The sequence below is a fragment of the Vombatus ursinus genome, unplaced genomic scaffold (assembly GCF_900497805.2).
Source record: "Vombatus ursinus unplaced genomic scaffold, bare-nosed wombat genome assembly UNPS02014814.1, whole genome shotgun sequence".
Lineage (NCBI taxonomy): Eukaryota > Metazoa > Chordata > Mammalia > Diprotodontia > Vombatidae > Vombatus > Vombatus ursinus.
This window is the reverse complement of record NW_020954592.1, coordinates 11,984,754-12,012,702: the sequence shown is the minus strand read 5'-3', so window position 1 is coordinate 12,012,702 and position 27,949 is coordinate 11,984,754. Positions and strand designations below refer to the sequence as shown.

At 37.6% G+C, this 27,949-nt stretch overlaps 1 protein-coding gene across 4 annotated transcripts in view; it reads left to right on the top strand.

Annotated features, from left to right (window-relative positions):
• Positions 1 to 27,949, top strand: part of CTPS2 (CTP synthase 2) — a 132,590-nt gene that overhangs the window by 6,780 nt on the left and 97,861 nt on the right. For all 4 annotated transcript variants that reach the window (XM_027835387.1, XM_027835390.1, XM_027835388.1 and 1 more), the window contains exons 3-7: positions 5,181 to 5,351; positions 5,933 to 6,033; positions 16,311 to 16,427; positions 18,136 to 18,219; positions 20,701 to 20,781. In XM_027835387.1, the coding sequence (XP_027691188.1) occupies positions 5,181 to 5,351; positions 5,933 to 6,033; positions 16,311 to 16,427; positions 18,136 to 18,219; positions 20,701 to 20,781 (554 nt within the window). The remainder of the gene's footprint in view (positions 1 to 5,180; positions 5,352 to 5,932; positions 6,034 to 16,310; positions 16,428 to 18,135; positions 18,220 to 20,700; positions 20,782 to 27,949) is intronic.

Below are 27,949 nucleotides of genomic sequence, written 5' to 3'. Positions count from 1 at the left end.
AGTGTTGCTAGAGTATATAGAAGGTGGTGGTGGTGTTCATTTGTGTCCTACTCTTTGTGACCCCGTAGTGACTTGCCCAGGGTCACACACCTAGGAAGTATCTGAGGCTGGATCTGAATTCAGGTCTTCCTGACTCCAGGCCCAGAGCCACATAATTGCCTTCACCTTAGGTAGTAATGTATAAAAAGATTGGAAAGTTAGAAAGGGGCTAAATTGTAAAGAGATTTAAATGACAAAGTGGAGTTTTAGATTTGGTCCTACAGATATCCACTGAAGTTTATTGAGTGGTGTGTGTGTGTGTGTGTGTGTGTGTGTGTGTGTGTGTGTGTGAGAGAGAGAGAGAGAGAGAGAAAGAGAAAGAGAGGGAGAGAGAGAAAGACATGGCTGACCTATGTTTTAGGAAAATCACTTGGGCAGCTGTATGGAGGATAGATTGAAGTGGGGAGAGAATTGAGGCAAGGAGGCCAATAGACTATTAAAGTAATACAGACTAGAGGTTATGAGGACCTGAATTAAATAGTGAGGTGGCTATTTAAGTGGTGAGGAAAGGATGTGTATGAGAGATGTTATGGAGTTAGAAATGATAAAATTTGGCAATTGATTAGATATGTGGAAGTAAATGATGAGACCAAGATTATGAACCTGGGTCACTAGAAAGTTGGTGGTACTCTCAGTAGTAATAGGGGAATTTGGAAGAGGAGTGAGTTTTGAGGGAAAGATAATGAGTTCTGCTTTAGACCCATTTGAAATATCTGTAAGTAGTTGGGAATATGGGACAGGAGCTCAAGGGAGCTGCAGGTAGAGATCTGGGAGTTATCTACATACTGATGGACCTATGGACCTATTCCATGGGACGTTATGGGGCCATGTGTTGTTTGTGCTTCCCTCTTGGAGAGGACCATGACATCAGAAAGGTGATGCCATGATATGCAAGTGAATTGGATTTCAGTGAGAGAGGGTTGTGCAGAATCACCAGCCTTACTTTTTCCTCGGGAGCCATCTGAGTCCAGTGGCCAGATAAAGATCAGGACAACTAGAGATGGCCCTGGATGCAATGGGAGACTTGGCCTTTTCAAGCTAAGGTCTTCAACCCATCCCAGTTTGACTGAAGCAAAGCCCATTCAGTGATTAAGACTTAATAAGAAATGAGGCAAAGAATGACCTCTTTAAAAAAAAAAATTAGATCTGGGAGGGGAAGACTGTCAGGGTTTCTGCTGTTTACTTTCATTCTGAACCAATCTTTGAGGATTGTGACCACAGGGAGGTGATGCCATGACTTGTGAGTGAATGGATTTAAGTGAGGAATGGTTATACAAAATCACCAGCCTTACTTTTGGGGTCATGTGAGAGAGAAGAGGCAGGGGGCTGGCCACAATTAGCAATGTTGATGATGAAAGAACCAGTCAAGGAGATTGAGATGATGTCCACTAGGTAGTAGGAGAACAAGAAGAGATTATTGTTCTTCAGTCTTTCAGCCATGGTGGACTCTTCATGACCATGTGGACCACAGCACGACAGGCCCTTCTATCTTCCATTATCTCTCGAAGTCTGTCCAAGTTCATGTTCATTGTTTTCATGATTATCTATTTATCTCATTCTCTGCTGTCCCCTTTTCTTTTTGTCTTCAATCTTTTCCAACATCAGGGTCTTTTCCAATGAGTCCAAAGTACAGGAGAGTAGGGTCACAAAAACTGGAAGAAAAGATAGCATCTAGGAGGAGAGGGTAGTCAATGGTGTTAAATGCTAAAAAGAGGTAGGAAAGATGAGGATTGAGAAGAGGCCATTAAATTTAACAATTATGAGAGCATTGGTAAGAGAGTAGTTTTAATTCAGTGGTAAGGTTGGGAGCCAGATTTCTGAATGCTTGAAGGAGTAAGAGGAGAATAAGTGGAAGCATTGAATATGGATAGCTTTTTCAAGGAATTTGGCTGACAAAGAGAGAAGAGATAGAGGACTTATTTAGTGAGGATGGTTAGATCTAGCGAGGTTTTTTTAAATTTTAAGGATTGGGGAGAGTTTGTAGTCAGCAAAGAAGGAACTAGTAAACAGGAAAAGGTTAGAGAGAGGTAATCATTGGGTTCAATTCTGTGGAGATGACAGAATTTTTTCAGTACAGGTTTTTAAAATAATTTCATCTATCAGACTTTTAAAATAATGTTAATGCTAATCACAAAAGCTATGTTTCCATACTTTTTGAGTTATTTTGATGTCACAGCTACTGTCTTAAATCCAGAAAAGTGCTTTGTGATTTGAAAATTTACTTTTTTTTGGGGGGAGGCAATCAGGATTAAGTGACTTGCCCAAGGTCACATAGCTAGTAAGTGTCTGAGGCTGGATTTGAACTCAGGTCATCTTAACTCCAGGGCTGGCGTTCTATCTATTGTACCACCTAGCTGCCTCTGAAAATTCACTTTCAAAACAAAATGAATTCAAAGAAAACCTGCTAATTTCACTGTATCCCCAAAATAATTGAAGATGCATTGGGGTGTTACAGGATTAGGGCACATGGCCTGCCCTGAGAGTTTGCTGCCAAAGGAAGTATTCAAGATAGTAGGACCTTGACTTCTTTATGCAATCCTGGGTTAATGGATTAACATGAATTTTAAGCAGGAAGTAAATCAACTGTGTGTTAAGCACAGACAATTATAATCATGAGTTCTTTCAGTTTGCTTTTTTTTTTTTTTTTTTGCAGCTTTAGTGTAAGAGAGGGTTGCTAGACAGAGAGAACACTTAGGAGAAATTATCATGAGATATAAAAGAGGGAGACTGAATTGAGTTCTCCAGGCAATTGGATATTTTTCACTATGATTTCCAGCATTGACAATTGAGGCTTCTTATTGAGTTTGGAATTGTCTGTGAGGTTTAATTCTTCTAAGGCAACTTTAGAAAAGCTGACCCATAATGAGGTTGGCCCATGTTTAGCAAGTATAATGGAGGCCCAGAGACATTTCTTCTCAATTAGTGGTTGTGCTTCCAGAAACATCTCTACTTTCTTTCATATTATCTTTCTAAAAACTGAAGTCTTATTCAAGATAGTCTAATTCAAAATTTGGTCCTGGCAATTTCAAAGCAGAGGATGCTGATTCTCTGAAGCAAATTATTACCCTTTTAAAGTCTTTTGTGAAATTTGATGAGTTTGGAAGAGCAAAATCCTAAGGAGGAAGAATTTTAAATAAACAGATTCAAAAGATAATAATAGGCTTCATCAAAAGGACTATGAGGCATTTCCCCTAAAAAAAAAAACCTAACCTCTCATTTTATTGAAAAAATTAATTTTATAAGCATTTATCATTTCCTTCCACAGCCCCCAACATTGAACAACTTAAAAAAAAAAACCTTTATAACAAATATGCATAGTCCAGCAAAACAAACTCACAAGGTAGCCATGTTTAAAAATGTGTGTCTTGTTCTACATTTTAAGTCCCTCCCCTTACTGGCAGGGTTAGGTGGTATGCTTCATCATCAGTGCTCTGATGATGGTGGTTTATCAGTGCATTGATCAGCGTTCCAAAGTGTTTCTCCTATACTGTTGTTGACAATCTATACATTGTTGTTTTAGTTCTGCTCATTTCACTCAACGTTGATTTCTAGAAGGCTCCCCAGTTTCTTCTGAAACTGTTTATTTCTTGTTTTGCGTGACTAAATATGTGTAACCTATGTCAAATTGCTTGCCTTCTCAATGGGGGGGAGGGAAGAGAGGAGAGAATTTGGAACTCAAAATTTGAAAAAATGTAAAATTTACTTTTATATGTAATTGGGAGAAATAATTATATAAAAAAGAAATTGTTCATTTCTTGGGGCACAATAATATCCTATCACATTCATATGTCGTTTGTTTAGCCAGTGCCCAATAAGAGGTAGGACAGCTTCTTAGTTTCCATTTTTTTTATCTCCTATGAAAAGAGCAGGCATTTCCCCTTTTTACTAGTAAAATTTTTGCTAGAGATTTTCATTCAAATAAATTGATGATTAAAGAGAAATTCTTTAAAATGATTTTTGGACTCTAGGTTGTTTTTAGTGAAATAAAATGTGTATATGTATCTATATATATTAGGTGGAACATACATACATGTACATACATATGAATTCCACATAAATATACACGAAAACCCTACTTTTATGCTTCACTGTTTAGTGGATGTGACCCTCAGTCCTTGAAACTTCTTAGTAAAACGTAAGATCTGGCTTTGAGAATGGACAGTAATGTCCACAATCCCAAGGCCAGCCCAAGTTGAGAGGATCATTATCAGGTTAAATGAATTTTTTAGTTCTAGCATCTGATTAGGATGGACAGCTAGATGGTGCAGTGGATAGAGTGCTGGGCCTGGAGTCAGGAATATGCCTCTTCCTGAGTCCAAATCTGGCCTCAGACACTTACCAACTGTGTGACCCTGGGCAAGTCACTTAAACCTGTCTGCCTCAGTTTCTTCATCTGTAAAATGAGCTGGAGAAGGAAATGACAAGCTGCTTCAGTAACTTTGCCAAGAAAACCCCAAATAGGGTCATGAAGAGTTGGACAAGTATGAAATGACTGACAACCAATACATCTCATTCCAAATTGGTAGAAGGAGAATCCTGTCTCCTACAAGAAGTTTTCCTGATCTTTAAGGCCATTGCTTAACCTCTCTTAATTATATACATTTTATCATGTATGTGTGTATGTCTGTCTAAATCTCTATTTTTCTATCTTGTTTGTACATAGTTGTTTTTATGTTGTCACTCCCATTAGACTGTAAGCTTTTTGGAAGCAGGGACTGTCATTTGACTTTAACAGTTTCTAGCACAAAAGTAGCACTTAATAAATGCTTATTGACTCACTGACCAAGAGTTCCCTATGTCAGTGAAATCACAGGTCCAGTCCTTATCCTTATCTCTATCGAGGTATGATAGAAAGTTTTCATATCCATTAGGATGCTAAAACTAATTTTTTGTTGTTGTTGAATCATTTTTCATTCGTGTCTGACTCTTTGTCAGAGTGGTTTGCCATTTTCTTCTCCACCTCATTTTACCGATGAAGAAACTGAGTCAAACAGGGTTAAGTGACTTTCCTGGAGTCAAACAGCTGCTGTCCAAGGGTGGATTTGAATTCAGTCTTCTGACTCTAGGCCTGGTGTTCTATCCACTGTGCCACTATTTTTAAATAACCCTAATCATTGTTTTGACCTTTTTTTTTTTCCCAGGTGAAGTATTTGTATTAAATGATGGTGGAGAAGTTGATCTAGACTTGGGAAATTATGAAAGGTTCTTGGACATTAACCTTTATAAAGACAATAATATTACTACTGGGAAGATCTATCAACATGTAATCAATAAAGAGAGGCATGGTGATTACTTGGGGAAAACAGTACAAGGTATGTCTATGGGTCTTTTAGAACTGCTGCAGTTTTAAAAAATGAAGGCTTTGACTTTCTTTGGTGTGTATACTTTTTAAATATAAAATAGCATACCTACAAATTATGAACATGTGAAAACAGGAAACAGCCATTGTGTTTTCCTCTTACTAAACTTTATCATTTCTACTTAAAAAAAAGTTTTGGCATCTTATTATAATGTGACCTGAATGTGAATTCAAATTATCAAAGATATTTGTTGATCAATTTGAATATTTAGAATTGGATCTTAGGTTTCTGGTGAGTATATTTGATTAGAAAAGAGCATTAAAGGAAATAAATCATGATGGGCACATCTTAATTTATTCATGTGCAATAAAGAACAATTATAATGTTAATTTTAGTTATTAGCTTTTTCAAAGTTACTATAATTAAATGTCTAATTTGTTTTGTGTAAGGAAAGCATCTTGTCCTTCTTTTAGTGTAGGAAAGTCTAGCATCAGCGGGCTAACTTGTAAGCCCTCATACCTGTGTTGTTTGGATAGCTTAAAAAGACACTCAGTAGCAGTAATGACTAATTTTACATTTGTTATCTTTTCTAGTTGTTCCTCATATTACTGATGCTGTTCAGGAATGGGTGATGAATCAGTCCAAAATTCCGGTAGATGGTCACAAGGAAGAACCCCAAATATGTGTCATAGAGGCAAGTATGGGATATGTTTGTATTGGCCCTCTTACTCTCTATAAATGCTAACTATTCTTATTATTAATGAAATTATTTGGACACAAGTGTTTACTCTTTTCACAAGTCTAATGTCAACTATCTCAATGGCTTAGAACTTTCAATAATCTTTCTTCCTTTCTATATACAGTCTTGTATACAGTCGATGCTGAAGGGAGCTAATCTGAGCCATCCTCTCACATTCATATAGGTGGCAATTTCAGGAAATATCGTATAGAACAGAATCCCTGATTCACTCAGTAGTGTATTTCACCATATAATCGTCACCTCCGCATAGTTGTCACGTCCTGTTTTTTCAGTCCAAAATGGGTTTATAACCTATTGTTGCGTGATATAATTTTGTTTGTCACACTGCTTAAAAGGTAAACAGAGCAGCAGTGTATTCACCAGTGGCATATGGATACGCATTTATCTCTTGCACATTGTGAGTGAGGAGCCTAGAATTCTCAGCACACGGGCATTGCCAGTATATTTCCAAAAGCCGACTTGGGTGGTTTCTTTAGAATGCTGCAGTACTAACGGTAGTGTCATTCAACCCACTGAAGAGCCATAGGCACAAGGGGAGCGGGTGGGCAGGTGAAGCTGCCGTGATTAAGTCACATGATATGATAAGACTTGTATCTTCCCGTGCTCGCTAAACTGTACGGTTTGTGTGCCAGCGATACATCAACATATGAAGCATTTCTTTCTTATTATGGGTAAATATAAAAACTGTTCTGTGGGCTTCAAGCTGAAAGTGATTGTGTTCAGTGAACAGTATGGAAGCAGAGTTCAGAAAGACAGTTTTCAGTGAGTGAAAACTTGGTACAAGCCTGGTGGAAAAGACTAAAAGACAAGTAATACTGACACACAAAAAAATTTTTTTGACACAATTTATTTTTAAAAAAGCTTTAAATAATGGTTGCAACCCTTATTTTTGCTAAAGAAAATTTGACATAAAATCTGTGACAATTATGCAATGAAGTACTGTACGTTAATGATACAGATGCTAAAATCTAATGCAAATGCACTTCATAGTAATAATAAGAGCTAGTATTACAAATATTAATTCACTTTATCATCACAACAACTCTAGGAGGCTGTTTTTATCCCCATTTTACAGATGAAGAAACTGAGGCAAATTGAGGTTAAATGACTAAGCCAGGGTCACGGAGCCAGTAAGTGTCTGAGCCTGAAGTTGAACTCAGTTCTTTTTGACTCTAGACCCAGTGCTCTCTCTGATGAACCACATAGCTGCTTTTATGAAACCTTATATGCCATTTTGTATCTTCTCCCCCCACACTTTCCTCTAGTCTGGTATGGAAAAAGTATTGTTGGTTGGTCAGTTTTGGTGACGTTGCGGCCCCTTCTCCTGTGTGCCTTTTTTAGCTATTCCTTATGTTTCATGGCTTGGTATTTATGCCTTTGATGTTGAACTGGCTTGGCTTTGGGGCTGTTATTAGCTTGGTCTTAGCACAGTCAAACTGTGACCGGTCTTCAGTACTCCTCCCCTCAGTTACTATAATGCTTGCATTTAGGATCATGGGATTAACAGCTGGAAGTGAATGAATGACGAAAGTGACAAAAAGGACTGGCTCTAATGTCCAGGGACCTGGGTGCAAAGCCTAACTCTAGTAGTACTGAACTTACTTTGAGGGGGTAGGCTTTAGTTTTCTGATCTAAAATAGGAAGATGTTGGACTTGAAGATTTCCAGGGTCCCTTTGAGCACCCTCAAACTATGATCCCAAGTGATCTAGGCCAACTCTCTCATTTTACGGATGGTTAAATTGAGGTTTCGCTTCAAAATGAAGCAACCTGCCTGAGTCCACACCAGTACAAAGTAGCAAAGCTGGGATTCAAACTCACGTACTTGGACTTCAAATACAGCCAGCTGTTCATGATGCCATGATGCCCGTAATTGTTAGACTAGAAGTCTGATGCCTTAGAATGTAGAATCTGTGTCTGTCTGTCTTGCTTTCCCAGCTCTCTCTTCTCTTGCCCTTTTTTCCCCTCCTCTCCTCCCCTCTCTTCTCCTCTCCTCTCTCTTTCTCTTTACTCTCTCCCTCTTTCTCTGTCTTTATATGAATTTATCTATCTCTGTCTGTCTTTCTGTGTGTACACACACACACACACACACACAGAGGTTGCCTAAGAGTATGACAACTTTTGAGTTGAATTCAGGCATCATTCTTCTAACAGCTGTGAAGCCTCATTCCTAATCTACAAATTGGAAACTTCCATAGACATGACTTTGGATGTTAGGAAGTACATTTTAATAGGTCATGAAGAAAATATGCTGTCCAATAGAGCTGACTGATGTATTTACATAAATGCCAACAGGCATTTATTAAGCACTTATTATATGTACCAGGCATCGTGTTAGGCCCTAGGGATACAAAAAAAGGCAAAAACAAGGTCCCTCTGCCCTTAAGAAGCTTATTTTCTAATGAGGGAGCCAGCATGCAGATAGAGACATTGTAAATAGGAGATAATCTTAGAGGAGAGAATGTAGAAATTGGGAGGGGAAGCGGGGGCTGGAAAGAGTGTCCTGTAGATGGTAGGATTTGAGCTATGTTTTAGGACCTCTAGCCCAGGCCCTGAAAGTAAACCTGATTTAAAGAATAATAAAATTCAAAGCTAAAAAGGACTTTATACGGTGATTATCTAGTCTAAATCCAGCAGGGGTATGCCGGAGCCAGTTTGAACCAACTCCAGCAGTTTAAAAAATTTTCAGAGTTAGCATTTACATCTTGGACATTGTCACACACTGAAAATCAGGGCTCAATTTATTGTTTTGTTGATCATCTAGACTTAAGAAAGTGAGGGAGAAAATATTAATAATGCAGACTAAACTTAAAAGTATGTCGAGCATCCATTTTCTTTTTGGAAAACAACTGGTTAAGCATTTCCCACTCAGCATGCTGCTGAACTCCAATGATCTTCCCATCAGACTACCCTGACTCCTTTACACTAACATGATACATTTTGTGAATATTTTACCTGAAATGCTATTTCTTTTTTTTTTTTTTTTTTTGCTTTTTGGTGAGGCAGTCAGGGTTAAGTGACTTACCCAGGGTCACACAGCTAGTAAGTGTCAGTGTCTGAGGTTGGATTTGAACTCAGGTTCTCCTGACTCCAAGGCCAGAGCTCCATCCATTGTGCCACCTAGCTGCCCCTATGAAATGCTATTTCTCAGAGACATAGTTGGCTTGAGAGATAGCTATCTATCATCTATTTATAGAGATGGACTTATATAGATAGATGATAGATGATAGTAGGAAGTATATTATTATTCCTTTTTTTTCAGATGAGGAAACAGATGCCAAGAGTTACATGATTTGTCTGTGATCGCAGAGATAATAAATCTCTCAGTTAAAAGTTAAACCCTGGTCGCTGACTCCATGTTTGGCCTCTACTCACTAAATCACCGTCACTCTAGCTGAGGTGATATCTATCTCTGTCTCTATATCTACAGATACATCAATCTATTTCTCATCTATCTACTTATCAAGCAAGCTCTCACATAGTGGTCAGAAAAAGCGATACAAGGATACTCTCAAGGTCCCTCCTAAGAACTCTGGAATTGATTGCATGACATGGGAGATGCTGGCATAGGACTGCCCAATGTGGCGTGCCCTCATTAGACAAGGTGTTGTGCTCTGGGAGCAAAGCAGAATTGAAGTAGTTCAAAAGAAACACGAGATGCACAGATTTAGAGAATATACCTGAAATGTTTATGTGGACTGTTTGTATCTGACCCGTGGTAGAGCGTTCCGAGCTTGTATTGGTCTGATCAGCCACAGTCGGACACGTTGTAACTTGGCTCTAATGTAGTGATGTCATTTTGGTCCTTTTCAAGAACAAAGGACAACAACCACCACCATCTACTTATCAATAGATCTTGCTATATTGATAGATAGATCTGCTATCTATCACCAGTCTATCATCTCTCAATTGATCTACCATCTATCCTTCTTACCACCTATCTATAGGTATCTATCTATCTATCTAGATCTGCATTATCTATCTATAGGCATCTATAGATAGATGGTAAGATAGATTATAGATAGATATCTCCTCATCAACTAGGGTAGCAGTGGGATAGCAAGTTGAGGCCCAGAGGTGAAGTCATTAGACCATCTTAAAAATCTGAATACATTTAAATAATTCATACAGAGTTTGTTTGCCTGACCTTTGGAGGTGGGGGTTGGGTGACATGAAGAGCTTAGGATTTAGAAATACACTAGTAAGAACACTGAAAGATTCTTGGTAGGAAGACTGCACTTGACTTTATCCCTGTGTTGTAAAATGAAAACTTTCCAGTTTTTTGACAGGATGTATGCAATTCCGTTCTTGGCCACGGGAGTGCAGAAGCAGATAAGTTTTAAAGGTTTAGTTTCAGAATCTGACGCCTTAGGAATGCCTTAGGAACCAGTGTTAGCTATGTGGAGAGCTGTTTTGATTTTTGAATTCAGGTAATTTCCCCCTGAAACATATTTTTAAAATCTGTTATGCTTTTAATTGAGAATGTCGTGCCCTGGTGAATTGTTAGGTTATCTTTTTGGACATTGTTCTTTCCCCTTTTCTTTTTATGATTGAAAATTATGTTCCTAGGAATTTCCACGATGTAGTTTGATTATATCAGTTTATCATTCATTAAAAATTTCAGTTTTGTTTTGGAGAGTAGGTCTTCCTATCTCCTCATCCTCATGAGTTCAAATCTGGCCTCAGACATGGGTTAGCTGTGTGACCCAGGGCAAGTAACTTAACCCTTTTTGCCTTAGTTTTCTCGCCTGTAAAATGAGCCAGAGAAGGAAATGGCAAATCACTCCAGTATCTTTGCCAAGAAAACCCCACTCATGAAGAGTCAGACAGGATTAGAATGACTGAAGAACAGTTTCTTATCTCATCGAAGTTGGAAGCTGTCAGTTGGCATGGAGGCTTTACCTGCTCCAGTTCAGATTTGAGTCAGTTTTCCCCTCTTTAGGCGTCCTGGTGACCCCTCACTCCTGGGGACTCCTCATGTTAGTGCCAGACTTAATTTAGACACAGGGCCAGCTTTTTCCTATTGCTGCTCAGAATTCCTGAACTCGAGTGATCCAGTTGCCTCAACCTCCCAGGTAACAGTGATGTGCCACCATGCCTGACTAATTGAAAACTTAAAAAAAATTGTCCTTACCAGCATTAAAATAATGACCTTTTGTCCTTAAAAATACAATGTAGAATGTTATTTAATTTAATTCAGTGGTAATTATTAATAAATGTTATAAAAACATATTGTTCACTGCTGGTATTTTAAAAAAAAGATATCATTTCACTATTGCTTTTTCAAATCACCTTCATTAATGTGGCTTGCTGTTTTGGCTAGTGTTAGTAGCAGAAATATCCAGTGGCACATCTCATCATGCCTTCTCGCCTTGATCTGATTTAATGCCTTTTCAGCAGCTGTCGCAAACTTGAATGAGAAGATAAGGGGGTGGTGTTGTTTTTTTTTTTTTTTTGAAGTATGGTTTATGGCAAGAGTACATGGTGGCAGGAATACTAGAATCTGAGTTCTAGTTCTACTATTATGTGTATGAGTTTGAGCAAAACCCTTAACTTCTCAGTTTACCTTATCTGTAAAATATGGCAGTTAGACTAGGTGATAATCTTGACCCATTCTAGCAGTAAATCCTACATGTATTTATAGTATGATCTATGTGTAGGTAAGAAGAGAATTTTATTTTAGCTTCATATTTTAGTAGTAGATTATTATTTGGAATTGATCTTTGATCTGGTAATTGATTCATAATTAGAGTAATAGCAATACTTGTAATATAACTGGATAAGGTTATTTGACTTTGAGATTTTGATTATGTAAATGATGTTTACTCGGGGTAAAATATTGACTCCTTTTCTTTTTTTTTCCCCTCCTGAAACACTTTCTTCTACCCTCTGCCTATCTGAATCCTACCCATCACTTTTTTTTCTTTTTTTTTTAAGGCAGTTGGAGTTAAGTGACTTGCCCAGGGTCACCCAGCTAGTGTCAGGTGTTTGGTCTGAGGCGGTATTTGAACTCAGGTCCTCCTGACCTCAAGGCCAGTGCTCTATCCACTGCGCCACCTAGCTGTCCCCCCATCATTCTTTTAACAAATATTTGAGAGACTACTAGATATGCTACTGCTATGTCAGGCACTGGAAGTGGCAGGAGGGAAGTGTGGGGAGAAGATAAGGACAGAAAATGCATAATAGTTTTTGTTCTCAAGGATCTTGACTTTTTTCGGGGGGAGGGAGGGAACAAGATATAAACACAAATATTTATAACATTATATGGTTGCATATGGTGGGGCAAAAAAAGTGATTGGTATCTTTGCGAAGCCAAAAAAAAGCTCATTGTGAGCTTGCGTTGTCAGGAGCAGTTTTAAAATTTGCAAGTTGACACTTACTAGCTGTGTGACCCTGGGCAAGTCACTTAACCCTGATTGCCTCACCAAAAAAAAAAATCTGTAAGCAGATTCCCCCTAATCCTAAAGCATTTCCATGTATAAAGTAGTATTAAAAAATGACTGTGAAAATATGACTCTTTGTTACATACAACTTGCCTTTAAAAATACATATTTTATAACATAAATATATTATATTTAATATATCAATATTATATCAAATTATATAAATATAAAATAAATATTAATAGTAGTATGATATAACCTAAAATACATATTTTAAAAGTGTATCTATAAAAGAAATTAAACATTCTACTTTCAAAGTTATCTTGCTCGTCCCTCTTTCAGAACTTCCTTCAGTTCATTTTTTTTTTCTTTTACGTTTTCTTTTACATGCTTCAATGGCCCTCTTTTCTTGTCCTTTTTATTTCTTATTTTTGACAAAACTGTGGATGGCACCCCCATTCCCCCTCCTAACCTTCTCCCTTCAACTGAAAAAATATAAAAAACAACCCCTTGTAAGAAATAGGCATAATCAAAGAAACAAAGCCCCACATCGGCCATGTCTGAACATGTATGTATGTCTCATTCAGCACCCTGAGGCCATCCCATCTCTATCAGGACATGAGTAGTTTGCTTCATCATTAGTATGAGAGCTAAGAGTTGAGAAGGACTTTGAATGGTAGAAGAGAATTTTAATAGAAAAGGTGAAGGGGAAGGCTAGTTTAGGTTTAGAAAAGGGAATGAGCAAGGTTTGTTCCTGGGATGGTGAGTAAACAAGGCTGGCTATAGTTTACGCTCAGGAGTAGTAGGAGACGAGTTGGATTATCATCAAGATTGTAGACTTCAGAATGCAGGTTAAAGAGTTCGGACTCTGTCTGGTAGACATTGGGGAGCCTTGGAGCCTTTCTTTTTTTTTTTTTTTTTAAACAGGAGAGTGATATGATGAAACTGATTATTTTGGAAATCTTAATTTGGCAGTACCAGGGAATAGTTTTGAGGGGAGAGAGCCTGGAGGCAGAACACCTAGTTCTCTGCAATAATCCAGGTGTGATAAGATGAAGACTTAGAGTTAGGGAAGAGGATGTGAGACTAGTGAAGGAAGACGGGGATGCCTCAGTGTGCCTACTTATGGAAAGAGAGTGAGGAGTGTAAGATGACTCCAGGATGGATGACTATAAAAACTGTGGGAAGTCTCTCTCTCTGGCGGAGGGGAAAAATGAATTTAGTCTTAAACATGCCAAATTTGAGGTGACATCAAAGTAGATATATAGGTGTGGATGTGTTAGAACAGTCATTGTTAAAATTTCAGTGTATTAACGCCTCAGAAATTAGCAGTCACCAGAAATTAGGGCTTGATTTATTGTTTGTTGAATATCTCTAGATTTAAGAAAGTGTTAATGATGCAGATTAAATTTAAAAGTGTTTGTTTACTCCCCTTCCCCTACTCCTCCAGCCCAGTTGTTAAACTTTTACCAGCACCTTCCAGCATGGCTCTGTAAACTTTTTTGTTGTTCAGTCCTGCCCCACTCTTTGTGACCTCCATTTGGGGTTTTCTTGGCAAAGATACTGCCATTTTCTTCTCTAGCTCATCTTACAGATGAGGAAACTGTGGGAAACAGGGTTAAGTGACTTGCCCAGGGTCACACAGCTAGTGTCTGAGGCTGGATTTGAATTCAGGTCTTCCTGATTCCAGGCAGGGGCAAGTGGATGACACTGTGCCACCTTACTGCCCCCTTTCTAAACATTGCTTGAGTTAATCAGCAGTTCAGTAGAAGGCTCAGGCAATGAAGTCATCATCAGACTGGAGGCCTGGTGACTGGAGGCTAATAATAATAATAATAATAATAATAATATTTGGTATTTATATAACACTTTAAGGTTTACAAAGTGCTTTACGTCTGAGCCTCACAACACACACATTAATGGAATTTCCATTCCATTTGGGCCTCACAACACCTGTGAATATAAGGCAGTTGAAAATGCAGCTGGAGGTTAGAAAAGAGGTGAGAGGCCTGTAATCCCATTTGTAGACTTTCATAGAGGTGAGAGTTAGAGTGATGGGAGTAGGCGATTTCATAGCAGGACTGTTCAAGGCCCACCTTTTCCATCAGGCCTTACCAGACATATCCTTCAGTGATCTAGCTCCCTTTGATGAATTTCTTACTGTCTGTATTTAGTCTTTACCCGTACCACGTAGCACTCACTTTTATTTAATTTGTTGCATTTTGCTTTTTTATTTATGCTTCTATCTAGATTGCAAACTTATTTAATATAATTTAATAAGCATTTATTAGACTCTTACTGTATGTAATAGGTAACCTGGAAGATACTAAAGTGTTTAGCATGGCCCCTGGACTCAAGGAGCATATGGAGCTCTTGTTTTAGAATTCTTTTGTGTCTTCCACAGCCCTCAGCCCAGGGCTTCATAAACACTTCTATATTACGATTCTAGCCGAATTTAAAATTAGCTTAACTTTTGACTGAGATGAATTATTTCAGTTGTTGTATTTCTGTTAAAACTACTTAGGTGACATTTCTAGAATGATTATGTCCTATCGCTGTTTAATTAATAAGGGCCTGATGTGTACAAAGCACTGTAGTAGATGTGCAGGTTACAAAGACAAAAAAAAGTCTTCAAGAACTTTATTTTTTGAGTGGGGGCGGTGTAGAAGGGTTTGGGTGGGAATAATATGTAAATGAAAAATAATTTGACACTTTCAGAGAAAGAGATAACAAGTGGAAACACGCATAGTATAGTCTTACATATAAGTGTACATATGTATATGTTTATGGATATCTACATATGTATATGTAGCCACATTTAATTGTTGCCACCTTTGGGGGGGAGAAAGAGGAAGGGAGGAAAAAAATAAAGTAAAAAATGCACAGCAGAGAACAGAAGAAAACCTGGAAGGAAGCAGAGAAAAGCTGGGTAGGTATGTGAGACTTGTGAAGGAAGACTTTATGACTTAGCATGCTTAGCTTTGGAAAGGGAATGAGAAGGGGAAGGTGACTCCAGGATGGATGGCTATAAGGATTATGGTGCATGGTGGTGGCAACTGAATGCCAGTTTCAGAGAATAGCAAATAGCCTAGTTTGACTGGAAGATAGATAGAGGGAGTGAAAAGGGAGAAATATGAAATAAGTTGGAGGCAGAATGTGTAAGGTCTTTAAAAATTTGAAAGTTAAAAAATGCTAGGATGAGAAGTTTATATTTTATCTTAGAGGCAATAGAGACATACCAAATGACTACTTCTGGTAGTGACAGACCTGAAAATATTTTTTGAACTTAATTTAGGGGAAATATTTTAAATATTTTCTAATAGACATGGCTAACTACATTCAACTTTGTTGATGTTGCTAGAATTCCCCAATGCTTCAAACATTTTTACTGTTGCCACATCTGCTAGCATCTACTTTCATCCACCTGGTCCAGTTTCTTCCTTATCATCATCCCTGGACTCTTTCCATCTACCTATGTATCCTGTCTCTTCCCTTTAAACTCACTCCAACTTACCTCTCCCCTCTCCTCCCCTCCCCACTACCCCTTTGGTTCCCTTCTCTTCTCCTTAATTGCTTTCTCCTTTGCTCTCATCTCTTGCCTTTTTATTCATCTGTCTTATAACTCAGTCCTTTTTTTCCCCCATCATCTACCCAGCATGATTTTTCTCACTTTTGTCTGCTTTTATACTCCTTCTTAAAAATGTGTAGCACTTGGTCACAAAGGAATAAAGATGGTTTCTGTGGTCAGTGGTCTTGACCATTCGATATTTTTTGACATTCCTTTGTTATCAAATTATCAAATATTAACTTCTTATTTTTTGTTTTCCCAGCTGGGCGGCACTATTGGAGACATCGAAGGCATGCCATTTGTCGAAGCGTTTAGACAATTCCAATTTAAGGCAAAAAGAGAAAACTTCTGTAATATCCATGTTAGCCTTGTACCACAGGTAGGTTTTCAGCAGTGTGTTGTTGTGGAGTATTGGATGTGGAGTTGGGAAGACCTGGCTTCAAATACTACCTCAGTCATTAGCTGTGTGTTCATGGCCAGGTCACTTGATCTCTTTGAGCCTTAGTTTACTCATTGGTAAAATGAGGGATTAATAATAGCCCATACCTCATAGGGTTGTGAGAATCAAGTGAGAAGATGCATGTCAAGAGCTTTGCAAACCTTCAAGTGCTATACAAATTCAAGGTATTATTATTATTATTATTATTATTATTATTAATTTTTTTACTGTTTTTGTGGGCTTTTATCCTTTGCCTGTATTGAAGATTTAGAAGTTGAACCGAATGCTGCTGATGTTAGCTGTTTGCACATAATATATAAATTTATTTACAAAATAAAGTAAGAAGCCAATTTTAGCTGCAGATAAATGTCACTTCTTTGCAGCACAAATATTTCACTTTAGTAGGTTTTTTTTTCTTATGCAGGTCCATGGTAAATTTTCACTTGTTTACAAAATTTTTTACCACCAGTGATAGTGAAGTATATAAACTTAAAAAAATGATTTTGTCTTTTTTGTGCATTCTGCTTTTTAGTAGTGGCTTCAAACCCATCCCCCTTTCCTTCCCAACCTGTCTCTGAGATCTGTGATAAGATTTCAGAGGGTAGGTGGGAGGCACTTGATAGAAAATTTGATATTATCTATATTGCCCTGCTGTGAAGCCTGGATTAGGAAACGCTGGTACAGGAGAAGAAGTCTTAGATAATTCAAGTCCACTTATTCTGAAAAGTTACTTAAAACCTCTAGTTATTTGTGCTATAAGAAAGTAAGCAGACTTCAGAAAAACCTGGAAAGACTCATATGAACTGATGCTGAGTGAAGTAAGCAGAACCAGGAGAACATCATACACAGTAACAGCCACTTTGTTTGATGACTGACTTTGATAGACTTGGCTCTTCTCAGCAATGCAAGGATCTAAGACATCTCCAAAAGACTCACGATGGAAAATGCTATCCACATCCAGAGAAAGAACTGTGGAGTCTGAATGCAGATGGAAGCATACTATTTGCTCTCCTTTTCTTTTGTCATTTTGTTTTGTTGCTTCATTCTCGTGGTTCCTCCCATTAGTTCCAATTCTTCTTTACATCATAACTAATGGGAAAATATCCTTAATATGAATGTATAAGTAGAGCCTATATCAGATTGCATGCTGTTTTGGGGAGGGAGGAGGAGAGAGGGGAAGAAAATTTAAAACTCAAAATCTTATGGAAGTGAATGTGGAAACTAAAAATTAATTATTGAAAAAAAAACCCCCAAACCTCTAGTTATATTTACCAGAGATAGATTTTAACAGGCTCTACTTCTGTCCTAAGCTATCAAATGGAAAAGTAATTATGTTATAAGCAATTGGAGGCTATGATTTTACAGGTAAAAAATGAATAGTTGAGATGCTATTGCTTAGTTAAATCAGATCTCCGAAAAGCTGATTTTTAGAAGTATTCCATTCTCCCCTGATTTTCTTTTTCAATCTGGAGAGTTATAGGGTGCTTAAATTACTTGTCTGTGATGATCAGACTCACTGGTATTTGTCCAGATTTCCACTTTACTTCATCACAGTGGACATAATTACTGTATGTATTTCTTTATTCTTTGTCTTGGGTAGGGCCATTCTATGTTGCTAAAATTTCAGCCTTTAACATTTCTCTTTCAGCCCAGTGCTACTGGAGAACAGAAAACCAAACCTACACAAAATAGTGTTCGGGCCTTGAGAGGCTTAGGATTGTCTCCTGACCTGGTAAGTTTTTGTTTATTTGAATTTTTTAAAAAATCCGAATTCTTAGGCACTTCCCCCAAAATAGCATTTCCATATACATAGCAGAATACCCAAAGAGATTTTGTGAGGAATCATAGATCTCTATTTCATACCATTAACTTAAAAAAAAAAGTATATAATAAATTCTACACATTACTTTCAAAACTGCCCTACCTGTCAGCTTTTTTTTTTTTAAACTTCTGTGCATTAAAAAATGCCTCTTTGGGGGATCACTATTGGTAACTTCTCTTCTTCTCCTAACCTCCAATTAAAAACTGGGAAAGGAAAAAAAACCCTTATAATAAGCAGAGTGAAACAAGATTCATCCCCTCCCCAATGGCCACATCCAAAAATGTATGACTGTTTCTGCATCTTGAATCCATCACCTTTATGTTAGGAGGTAGGTAACATAACTCATCCAAAGTCCTCTGGAGATGTGGTTGGTTATTGCATTGATTAGAGTTTTTAAGTTCCTCAAAATTGTTTTTACTTTCTGGGCTGATGTCTAACCTGCTGAATAGTGAGAATGTGTGTAAAGGGTTTAATTTCTGTAGCATTTTTCACCCAAATTGCTTAACTAAGGACCCTTATCTATGACAACAGTACAACAGCATACACACAGTTGCTCGGTTGGGGCAGGATAGTAGGGGAAAAACATAACATTGAGAGTCAGAAAACCTGGGGTCTAGCTCTCAGCTTTGCCACTAATGAATTATTTGATCTTGAGAAAGTCTTTCCATCACCCTGGGCCTCAGTTGCTTCATTTAGAGTTAAGAGGTTGAACTAGAAGAGGTCTCTTTTAGTTGTAAAATAAATTTTGTAGCCGTATACCTTTTGTGTTTGGAAGCCAGAAAGTGTGGTATTGCTCCTACTTCTCAACTAAGCATTTACATTCTCTTTGGATCATAGATGTCAAACTAGATGGGACCTCAGAGGTCATATAGGCCAATCACCTCATTTAACAGATGGAGCGACAAGGTTGCCCATGGTCACCCTGGTACAAAGTGCCAGAACCAGGAATTGAACCTGAATCTTCTGATGCTAAATTCAGTTATTTCCACTTTAATATACTGCCTTTCCATTGTCCCAACCTAAAGTGCTATATTATTATATGGTATTATATGATATATCATATTATATATGATGTCCTTATATGTATATTACTTTTTTAGATTATATTATGGTATATATCATGTTACATATGATGTCTTTGTATATTATTATGATATATAAAATTACATAATGTTATGTGTTACATACCGTACAATTATATGAATACATAAAATATTATATATAATATATAAACAGATACAGATATAAATATATACATAAATAAAATAAACAAATATATTACATTATATATTATAATGTATTATATGTTATATGAAGTGGGCTATTATTATTATTTTCATCATCATTATCTGTTTTTGGTGATAGTTTGACAGTAAGACAGTTACATAGACCTATCATTTGAAAACTGAATCTCCCATAATGAATGTTTAGGCCCTCCCTCAATACAGTAACTCTGCTTAAGATATCTTTTTGTATTCCTGAAGTAACTACTTAGTACCTCTCATTATTCAAATTTTATTTCTGGTTTAAACTACAATGCCTCAAGATAATAAGTAATCTAAATCCTTTCATAGTAGTCTTTATCTCATCTTTAGTTTAGTGAAGCAATGTTTAGACATGTTCTGTTTTTTGAAGTATTTTTAAATCACACTTTTTTCTCCTATAAGCATTATTTTTTTCCCTTCTACCTCCCCTGAAAACAAAAGAAAAACAAAACTCTTGTAACAAATATGTTCAGTCAAGCAAAACAAATCCCCGCATTGGTCGTGTCTAAAACTCATATGTCTTTGTCCTTATTAAGTCTGTTATTTCTCTATCAGAGGATCATCATGGCTGGTGATTGTGTTCATCAGGGTTCTTGCAGTAATAACTTTAGTTATCATTATATCTGAGTTTATGTGTTATGTAATTATATATTATGTAACAACACACGCATATCTGAGTTAACTTTGAAATTCAGGGCCTTATCCACAGATTTGGTATAGTGTTAAGTAGAGCACAGTATTTAGTTCCAGAAATTCTTGGTTTAAATCCTGATTTAGCTCCTAAGTGTGTGATCCTAGAAAAGTCACTTTATTTGAGCCTCAGTTTCCTCATCTGTAAAATGAGGATCACAATCCTTGCACCACCAGCTCATAGGACTTTTTTAGAATGAGGATCAGATGAGATAATGGTTATAAAGTTATTTTTTCCCTCCATAAAATTAATGTACTATATAAATGTCACTACTCTTAATGCATTTGTTCATGATTTGGACCAGCTTCAAAGTCTCTTATAGAAAAGAGCATGCTCCTTTCTAGGTCACAAAGTGAATGATTTATTTCTGTAGCATTATATTTTATCTTCCTATTCTCCTGGTGACTGATTTGTACCTCCTTAACTTTGATACAGATTGTATGCAGAAGTTCAAAGCCCATTGAAATGGCTGTAAAGGAAAAGATATCCATGTTTTGCCATGTGGAACCTGAGCAGGTTGGTTCTGCCCTCTGGATTTCATTGCTCCCATATTCCCTTCTCTTGCCAATATGGTGCTGCCCTCAAATGTACTGTGGGATGTTTTCACAGCCTTTTACCAACAGACAAATGAAGGCTTTAGGGAATTCATAATACTGTGCTCGCTCTCTCTCTCTCTCTCTCTCTCTCCCTCCCTCCCTCTCTCCCTCTTTCTCTTTCTCTCTCACGCTTTCTCTCTTTCTCTCTCTCTCATTCACTCTTACTCTCACTCTCTCTTCTCTGTTAGAGGGATAGGTTTGATTATACCATTTTCACAGATGGAGTAGAAGTTACATTGCCTAATTCATCACCTTCTGATTATAGCCAGAAACAAATGATGGGATTTCTAATCCTATAATGTAATAGATCTTGATTTAAGCTCAGGGCAAACATCTTGTTTATGGTTCAGTGCCCAGGCATCTTGAAACCATAAACCAGACCATATCTTTTCCCCCTACCATATGCAGAAGATATATGAAGATAAGAAAACCCAAGGTTATGCAGCCTAAAAGCCAAGAAAAGTCCTGTAAAATAAAGCATCCTTCTCTTCACCAGGCTAAGAAAGGGTTAATTTAGTTTTGTGAGTGTTTATGTCGTAGTCTGTTTCTGTGATTGATTAATGGTTGGGGATGGTACCATGAACCCTGCTCTCCGCCCCCCTCTCTCCCTAGGCTGCAAACTTCAAGTTGCTTTTTCTTTGATCTGTAACTTCTGTGGGAGAAAAAAAAAACAAAACAAAATCAAAAACATCTTTTCGCCAGAGGAGTTAATTCATACTCTCATCTCCTAGAGATCTAGACTTTTTAGTAGCAATTAGGTGGCACTGTGTATCCAGTGAGCACAGGACTTGGAGTCAAGAAGACCTGAGGTCATAATCCAGCTTCAGATACTCGCTAGCTGTGTGACTATGGGTAAATCTCTTAACTGCTGCCTGCTTCAGTTTCCTCAAATGTAAAATGGGGTTAACAATAATAATACCCACCTCCAAGAATTGTTGTGAGGATCAAGTGAGATAATACTTGTAAAACGTTTAGCACAGTACCTGGTAGGTGCTTAAATGCTTCTCCGCTCCTTTCTTCCCTTTTGCCTCCCTCACTCCCTCCCTCCCTTCCTTCTTTCCTTTCTTCCTCTTTCCTCTCCTTTACTCCCTCCCTTCCTCCTTGCCCTGCTTTCCTTCTTACTTCCTTCCTTTTTTTCTTTCCTTCCCTCCTTTCTTCCTTTCCTCTTTTCCTCCCTTCTTTCTTCCTCCCTCTCTCTCTTTCTCCCTTCATTTCTTCCCTAACTTTTGTAGGTTTGAGGGACCTTCCAGATGACCATTAATAAAGTGTGTGATAGCATTAATTGTTGCAGTCTAACTTCTGTAAACAAATCTTTCTTGCCTGCTATTATGGAACAACAAAGCAAAGCTCCTTCCTTCCCTAGGTGTCAGAATGCCCCACCCCACAGATCAAAGAATCTTTGATTTGGAAATACAAATTACCTTCCCTTATTTCCATCAGAACCTGGATTCAGATTCCTCTTCTGACATATAGTGTGTGTGTGTTTTTTTTTTTTTTGGTGAGGTGATTGGGGTTAAGTGACTTGCCCAGGGTATTATGTGTCTGAGGTCGGCTTTGAACTCAGGTCATCCTGACTCCAGAGCCGGTGCTCTATCCACTGCGCCACCTAACCTGTCCCTCATAGTGTCTTTATAACCTTGGGCAAATCCCTCGATCTCCCTTGGCTTTGTAAAATGAGAGATTGGACTCAATGACCTGTAAGATTTTTTCCTAGTTCAAAGGAAATCTGTCATCCTAATCACAGGCCAAATACTGAAAACAGGGAATCATTTGAAGCATTGCTGTTTTCTCTTTTGCCAGTGTTTGAGCAGTACTTTACCTCCTACCATTGGAATGTCTCCTGTGTAGCCATTACATTACAGCTCGCATCTCATGGAGACAACATATGTATTTTTGATGTTTCTAGTACTACTTTTGGTCATGTTATCTTATGAGTAGCTGCCCGAATTATAATATTAAGAGCGTTGGAGTCAGAAGAGCTGGGTTCTAACACTGGTTTTAACCCTTAGAATCTGTCTGACTATTGGTAAGTCCATTAATCTCTTTGACCCTCACTTTCCTCACATGTAAATTGGGTACAATAATAGCTAAAAATTATCACATACTTGAAGGCTTCTAGAATTGCTTTATACATTTTACCTCATTCGAACCTCATAACAACCCTGTGAGGTAGGTGCTAATATTATTATCTCCATTTTACAAGTCAGGCAACTGAGACTTAGATTAAGTGACTTTACTGGAGTCAAATAGCTAGTAAGTATCTGAGGTGGGATTTGAACTCAAATCTTTCAGGCTCTTGATCCAGTGCTCTAGCGATTGTATCAGATTTCATGAGCTGTCTCAGTCCAGAAGAAAGTGCTTTGTAGATCCTGAAGTGATATATAAAATGTGAGTTGTTACTTGAGTTATTATTGTTTGGTCTGATTATTTGGATGTTTTCTCCTTCTGCAACTCAGCCTTAGGGACTCTTTCAAAAATTATCATTTCTTAATTTTTTTTTTGTCCCCCTTCCTGCCTTGTTAGTTCATTAGTGCCCATGCATTAAGCATTTTTTGGTTGAGGGATTTAGGTCAGTTGTAATGCAGAACTAACCGATGATTAGAGCTTAGTCAACATTGGAGGGCAAGAGTGAGAGTTATTGGAAAACTTTGACCTGCCACAAATTGGAGAATACTGTTCTAAAGTCTACGCAAACATATCTTACCTTCAGAACCCCCCTAGTCTTCTCTAGCACACCGTGGCCTTGAGGTTCTAAGTCTCATATTTATTGTTTCAGAATTTGTCAAGGGACAGAAAGGTGGCGCAGTAGATAGAGCACTGGCCCTGGAGTCAAGAGGATTCGAGTTCAAATGTGGCCTCAGACACTTGACACTTACTAGCTATGTGACCCTGGGCAAGTCACTTAACCCTATTGCCTAGCCAAAAAAAAAAAAAAAACCCAAACAGAATTATCTGTCAAGTAGTTGACTACTTTTGAATATGTCAAGAAGTTCAAGGGAATGTCTTGGTAATTAGTATGTGTGATACATTTTATTAATTCTTCCTTATTTGTACTCCAGATAATTAATTCTGAAAAACTTTGTACCACTCCTATTTTTCCTCTAATGATTTATTAAAAATTTTTTTATTATTCTGAACTTCACAGATGCCAACAAAATGAACATTTCCATACAAAGAATAGAAAAAACTCTATATGAAACCACAAAATCTCGTTGTGTACAACTTTTTTTTTTTTTAAGGTGAAAGCAATTTAATATAATCTCACAGAGTCTCAGGAACTGAAAGGGATTCCAGAAGCCATCTAACTCACTTCTAGGTGAACAGGCATGCCTTCCCTTCTACAACATACCTGATAAACCAGCTCTTAATGTCAACCCCAGTCAACCCCAATGTCTGATGAAAACCTTGATAAGGATACCTTTTCGCGTTCACACCAAAAGCTCCTGTTCTAATCTCTAGGATTGGGTGATTGATCTTGTTCACCCAGAAATAACATTAATAACAATAATAATAAAACTAAATTAATTATAACATTCATCCAGAACACCCAGCCACCATTTTCTAATGTGCTTTTATGATTTGCCCTGGACTCTTCTGGTCCTTCTCCCTGCTTGGGAGGTTTTGTGACTGGATTGATTCACAGTGCTTGCATGTAAACATTTTTTTTAGAAAAAAGCACATAATCTAATCAACTTGTTAGTTCCATAGCTTTAACTTCTCTCTGTTGCCCTGTGAACAAGGGTGTGCTCTGATCCTTTTAATCACTTCTGTGAATTTTATTTAAATGCTTCATCTTCCTTTATTTTTGGAAGGAGATCACTGTGATTAATCCCATTCTAGGTTTTCTAGGTTTAGGGAATAGTAATGAGTTAAAGGCCTCGGAGGTGAGAAAGCACATGACCTATTTGTCAGATAGAGTCATCCAATCTGGAGGGGAGTAAAACCAGTTAAATCAATAAAGGCGAAGAGGTTAGAGAGAACCAGGAGGCTTTGGCATCTTTGAAGTGAAGGGACCAGATAGTATCAGAAGGTTATTTGTCAAAGTTGAATCCATACCAGAGAAGTCAAATGATGTAGGAGGCTAAATCATTTGTTACAGGTCAGAATGGGGTAGTTAGGGACATGGAAGGAAAATATTAGCAATAGTCACTGTGGGGAACAAAATAGCAAATCAGAGAAGGATTGTCAAGCATTAGTAAGGACCTAGCTTATTTTATACACCATAAATCAGATGGAATTAGTAGGGGGGGTGTGTGTGTGTGTGTGTGTGTGTGTGTGTGTGTGTGTGTGTGTGACTGTCAAGAAGTTCAGCAATCTTGACTTGGAGTGGGCATGAATTGAATAGTAGAAGTGGATCCCACTGGATGGGGAATGACAGAAGGTTAAGAAGGTAAGGCATTCTAGGATAGTAAATAGTAAAACTTATTGCATTTACTGTGTTGTACCTTCTAGAAGTGATGGATTTTCATATGTGTGTTTTTTTTTGTTTTTGTTTTTGTTTTTAGGCAATTGGGGTTAAGTGACTTGCCCAAGGTAACACAGCTAGTAAGTGTCAAGTGTTTGGTTTGAGGCCAGATTTGAACTCAGGTCCTCCTGACTTCAGGGCTGGTGCTCTATCCACTGCGCCACCTAGGTGCCCCCCACTGTGCCACCTAGCTGCCCCCCCACTGTGCCACCTAGCTGCCCCCATATGTGTGTTTTTTAAATAATGCCTGCAAATCTTGCATAAGTCAGCCAAATTATCTAATTATAGAATTATTTTATTACGATGAAATCTAGTGACAGTAGGTTTAACAGTGACATTTTGACTAGAACAAATATTAAAATGGCATGCAGTGTTTCTGAGCTTTCAAGCTGTCAACCATCTAAACGGGTTAAGATCCTTTTGATTGCTAAATTTCCCCCGATCCATAGATGTGTCACATACATTGCCATATGCTACACAATTTCTACCTTTTCAGGCAAATATTAAGTGGACGTAACTTTCTTCTGTTTGCTTAGATGCCTATGGAAAGGCATTTGATACCCTGTACAGGAAAATTTGTTACTTTGGTGAAGTTGATTTCATCAGGGTTGGGGATATGGGGTGGGGCGGGTCTGCCTCCTTTGAGAAGGATTGCAGTTCTGTCCTTTCTCATTTTGTGTGATTCTCATCTGCATTATTCTTAAAGGCTTCCACAGAGGATCCCAGTGTGTTGGAGGCTTCTACAAGGTCTTTCTACTAACAGTGTGCCCCATGATTTGCCCAGCTGTTTCTAATCTCACCATATGACTAACCTGCTTCCTTTTTCTCATACCTTCAGACATAGTAATGCTTTAATTTTTTTTTAAAATTTGGAACTTAAAACCCTCCAAAAAAGAGAGAACATTTCTTTTTCTGTATATAAACATACCCAAAAGAACACAAAAAGGATTCTATATGAAACTATCAATCTCTATTTCATACCACTTGCTTTAAAAAAAAAAGTACATAATAAATTTTATGTTGCTTTCAGAATTGTACTACTTGTCTGTATTTCCTTCTGAACTTCCTTTTGTTTTATCTTGTGATTTTTAAAGCAATATTTCAGTGGCTCTTCTGTGCATTAAAAAAAGTTTCAGTTCTCCCGCCCACCTTTTTTGGCATCACTTTCTAGCCTCCATTAAAAACTGAAAAAAAAAAAAAAAAACAAACCCCAAACTTTTGTAATAGACATGCATAATCAAACAAAACAAATCCATACAGTGATCATGTCTATAAATGTATATTTCTTTCTGTCTTTGTGCCCATCACCTAGAAGGAGGGTAACATTTCTCTATAGATACTATGGAGATGTGGTTGGTCATTGCAGTGAACAGAGTTTTCAAGTCTTTCAAATTTGTTTTTTTTTGTAGCGTTGTTGTCCTTGTTAAATTATTCTCTCACTCAGTAATGCTTTTTTTCCTTTTTTTTATTGTATACTTGACAAATATTACCATTTACATGTACAAAAAGCAGAAAAGATAGTTATATATGAATCCATGAATCTTTATTTAATAATAATAGCTAGCATTTTTATAGTACTTACTATATGCTAGATACTTTGCTGAAAGCTTAACAGTTATTGTCTGATTTAATCCTCACAACAACTCTGGGGAGGTAGGTGCTATTATTAATTATTTCATTATATACACTTCTATTAATTTTAATAATTTTAACGTGGTAGTACCAGCATTGCCTCGGTTGTCTGCATCCCTCTCTGACCTTTTTTCTGTTATCTTCTGTATATTTCATTAATGCTTTCTGGCAGATATTATCACTCACAACATCTGACCCTGCTTTTTGGGCACCATGTTTTTTTCCATGGCGTTTGGGTTAACTGTACCTTTAATTCTTTGAAGTATCCAATAATTTGCCACCATTACTGGGAATATATTGATATTAAAGATGGATTTCTGTAGTAGCAAACAGTTTGGGATCAGTGGAAATATTATCTAGTTTCTCAAATTCCCAAATAATCTCGTCTGGTCTCTTCTATTTAGTTTTGGGATTCAGCTGTGTAGCCCATGTTGAGGGTGTTCATATTGATGGACTAATTTGATGTTTTGGCTATCAAGAACTATAGCAGTTACCTATGTTATTTTCCCTGAATAGCAGTCTCAGCTGTTGTCCTTGTCATGATGTGTTTTATAAGCCTGAAACATAAAACTGAAACGAAGAAGAAAGATGTTCTCTTGGTTCCTCTGCCCTTCTTTATCTTCCATGACACTTACTCTCTTCTGCTTCTCCTATCTTTTGCTTCTCCTGGGTCTTTTTTGCAGACCATCATCTATCTTTCTGCCTCTAAGTGGAAGTTTCTTAAAGCTCTGTATTAGGCCATTTTCTGTCTCTGTCCCAGAGTTCTCACAGGGTCTGCTGTAGCACCACTAATAATGCTGTGAGTATCCCTAAATATTCCTCAAATGGTATGGAGCTTACATTTGAAATCATACCCTCACGCAATGCGTCTATGGTTCATGCTGTGATTCTTCACAGCAACAAATACTATGCCATATGCAAAAGAATTTGATAGTCACTGCTTTATACTTTCTCCCTTGGTGATTTCATCTATTCTCCTGGGCTTAGTTAA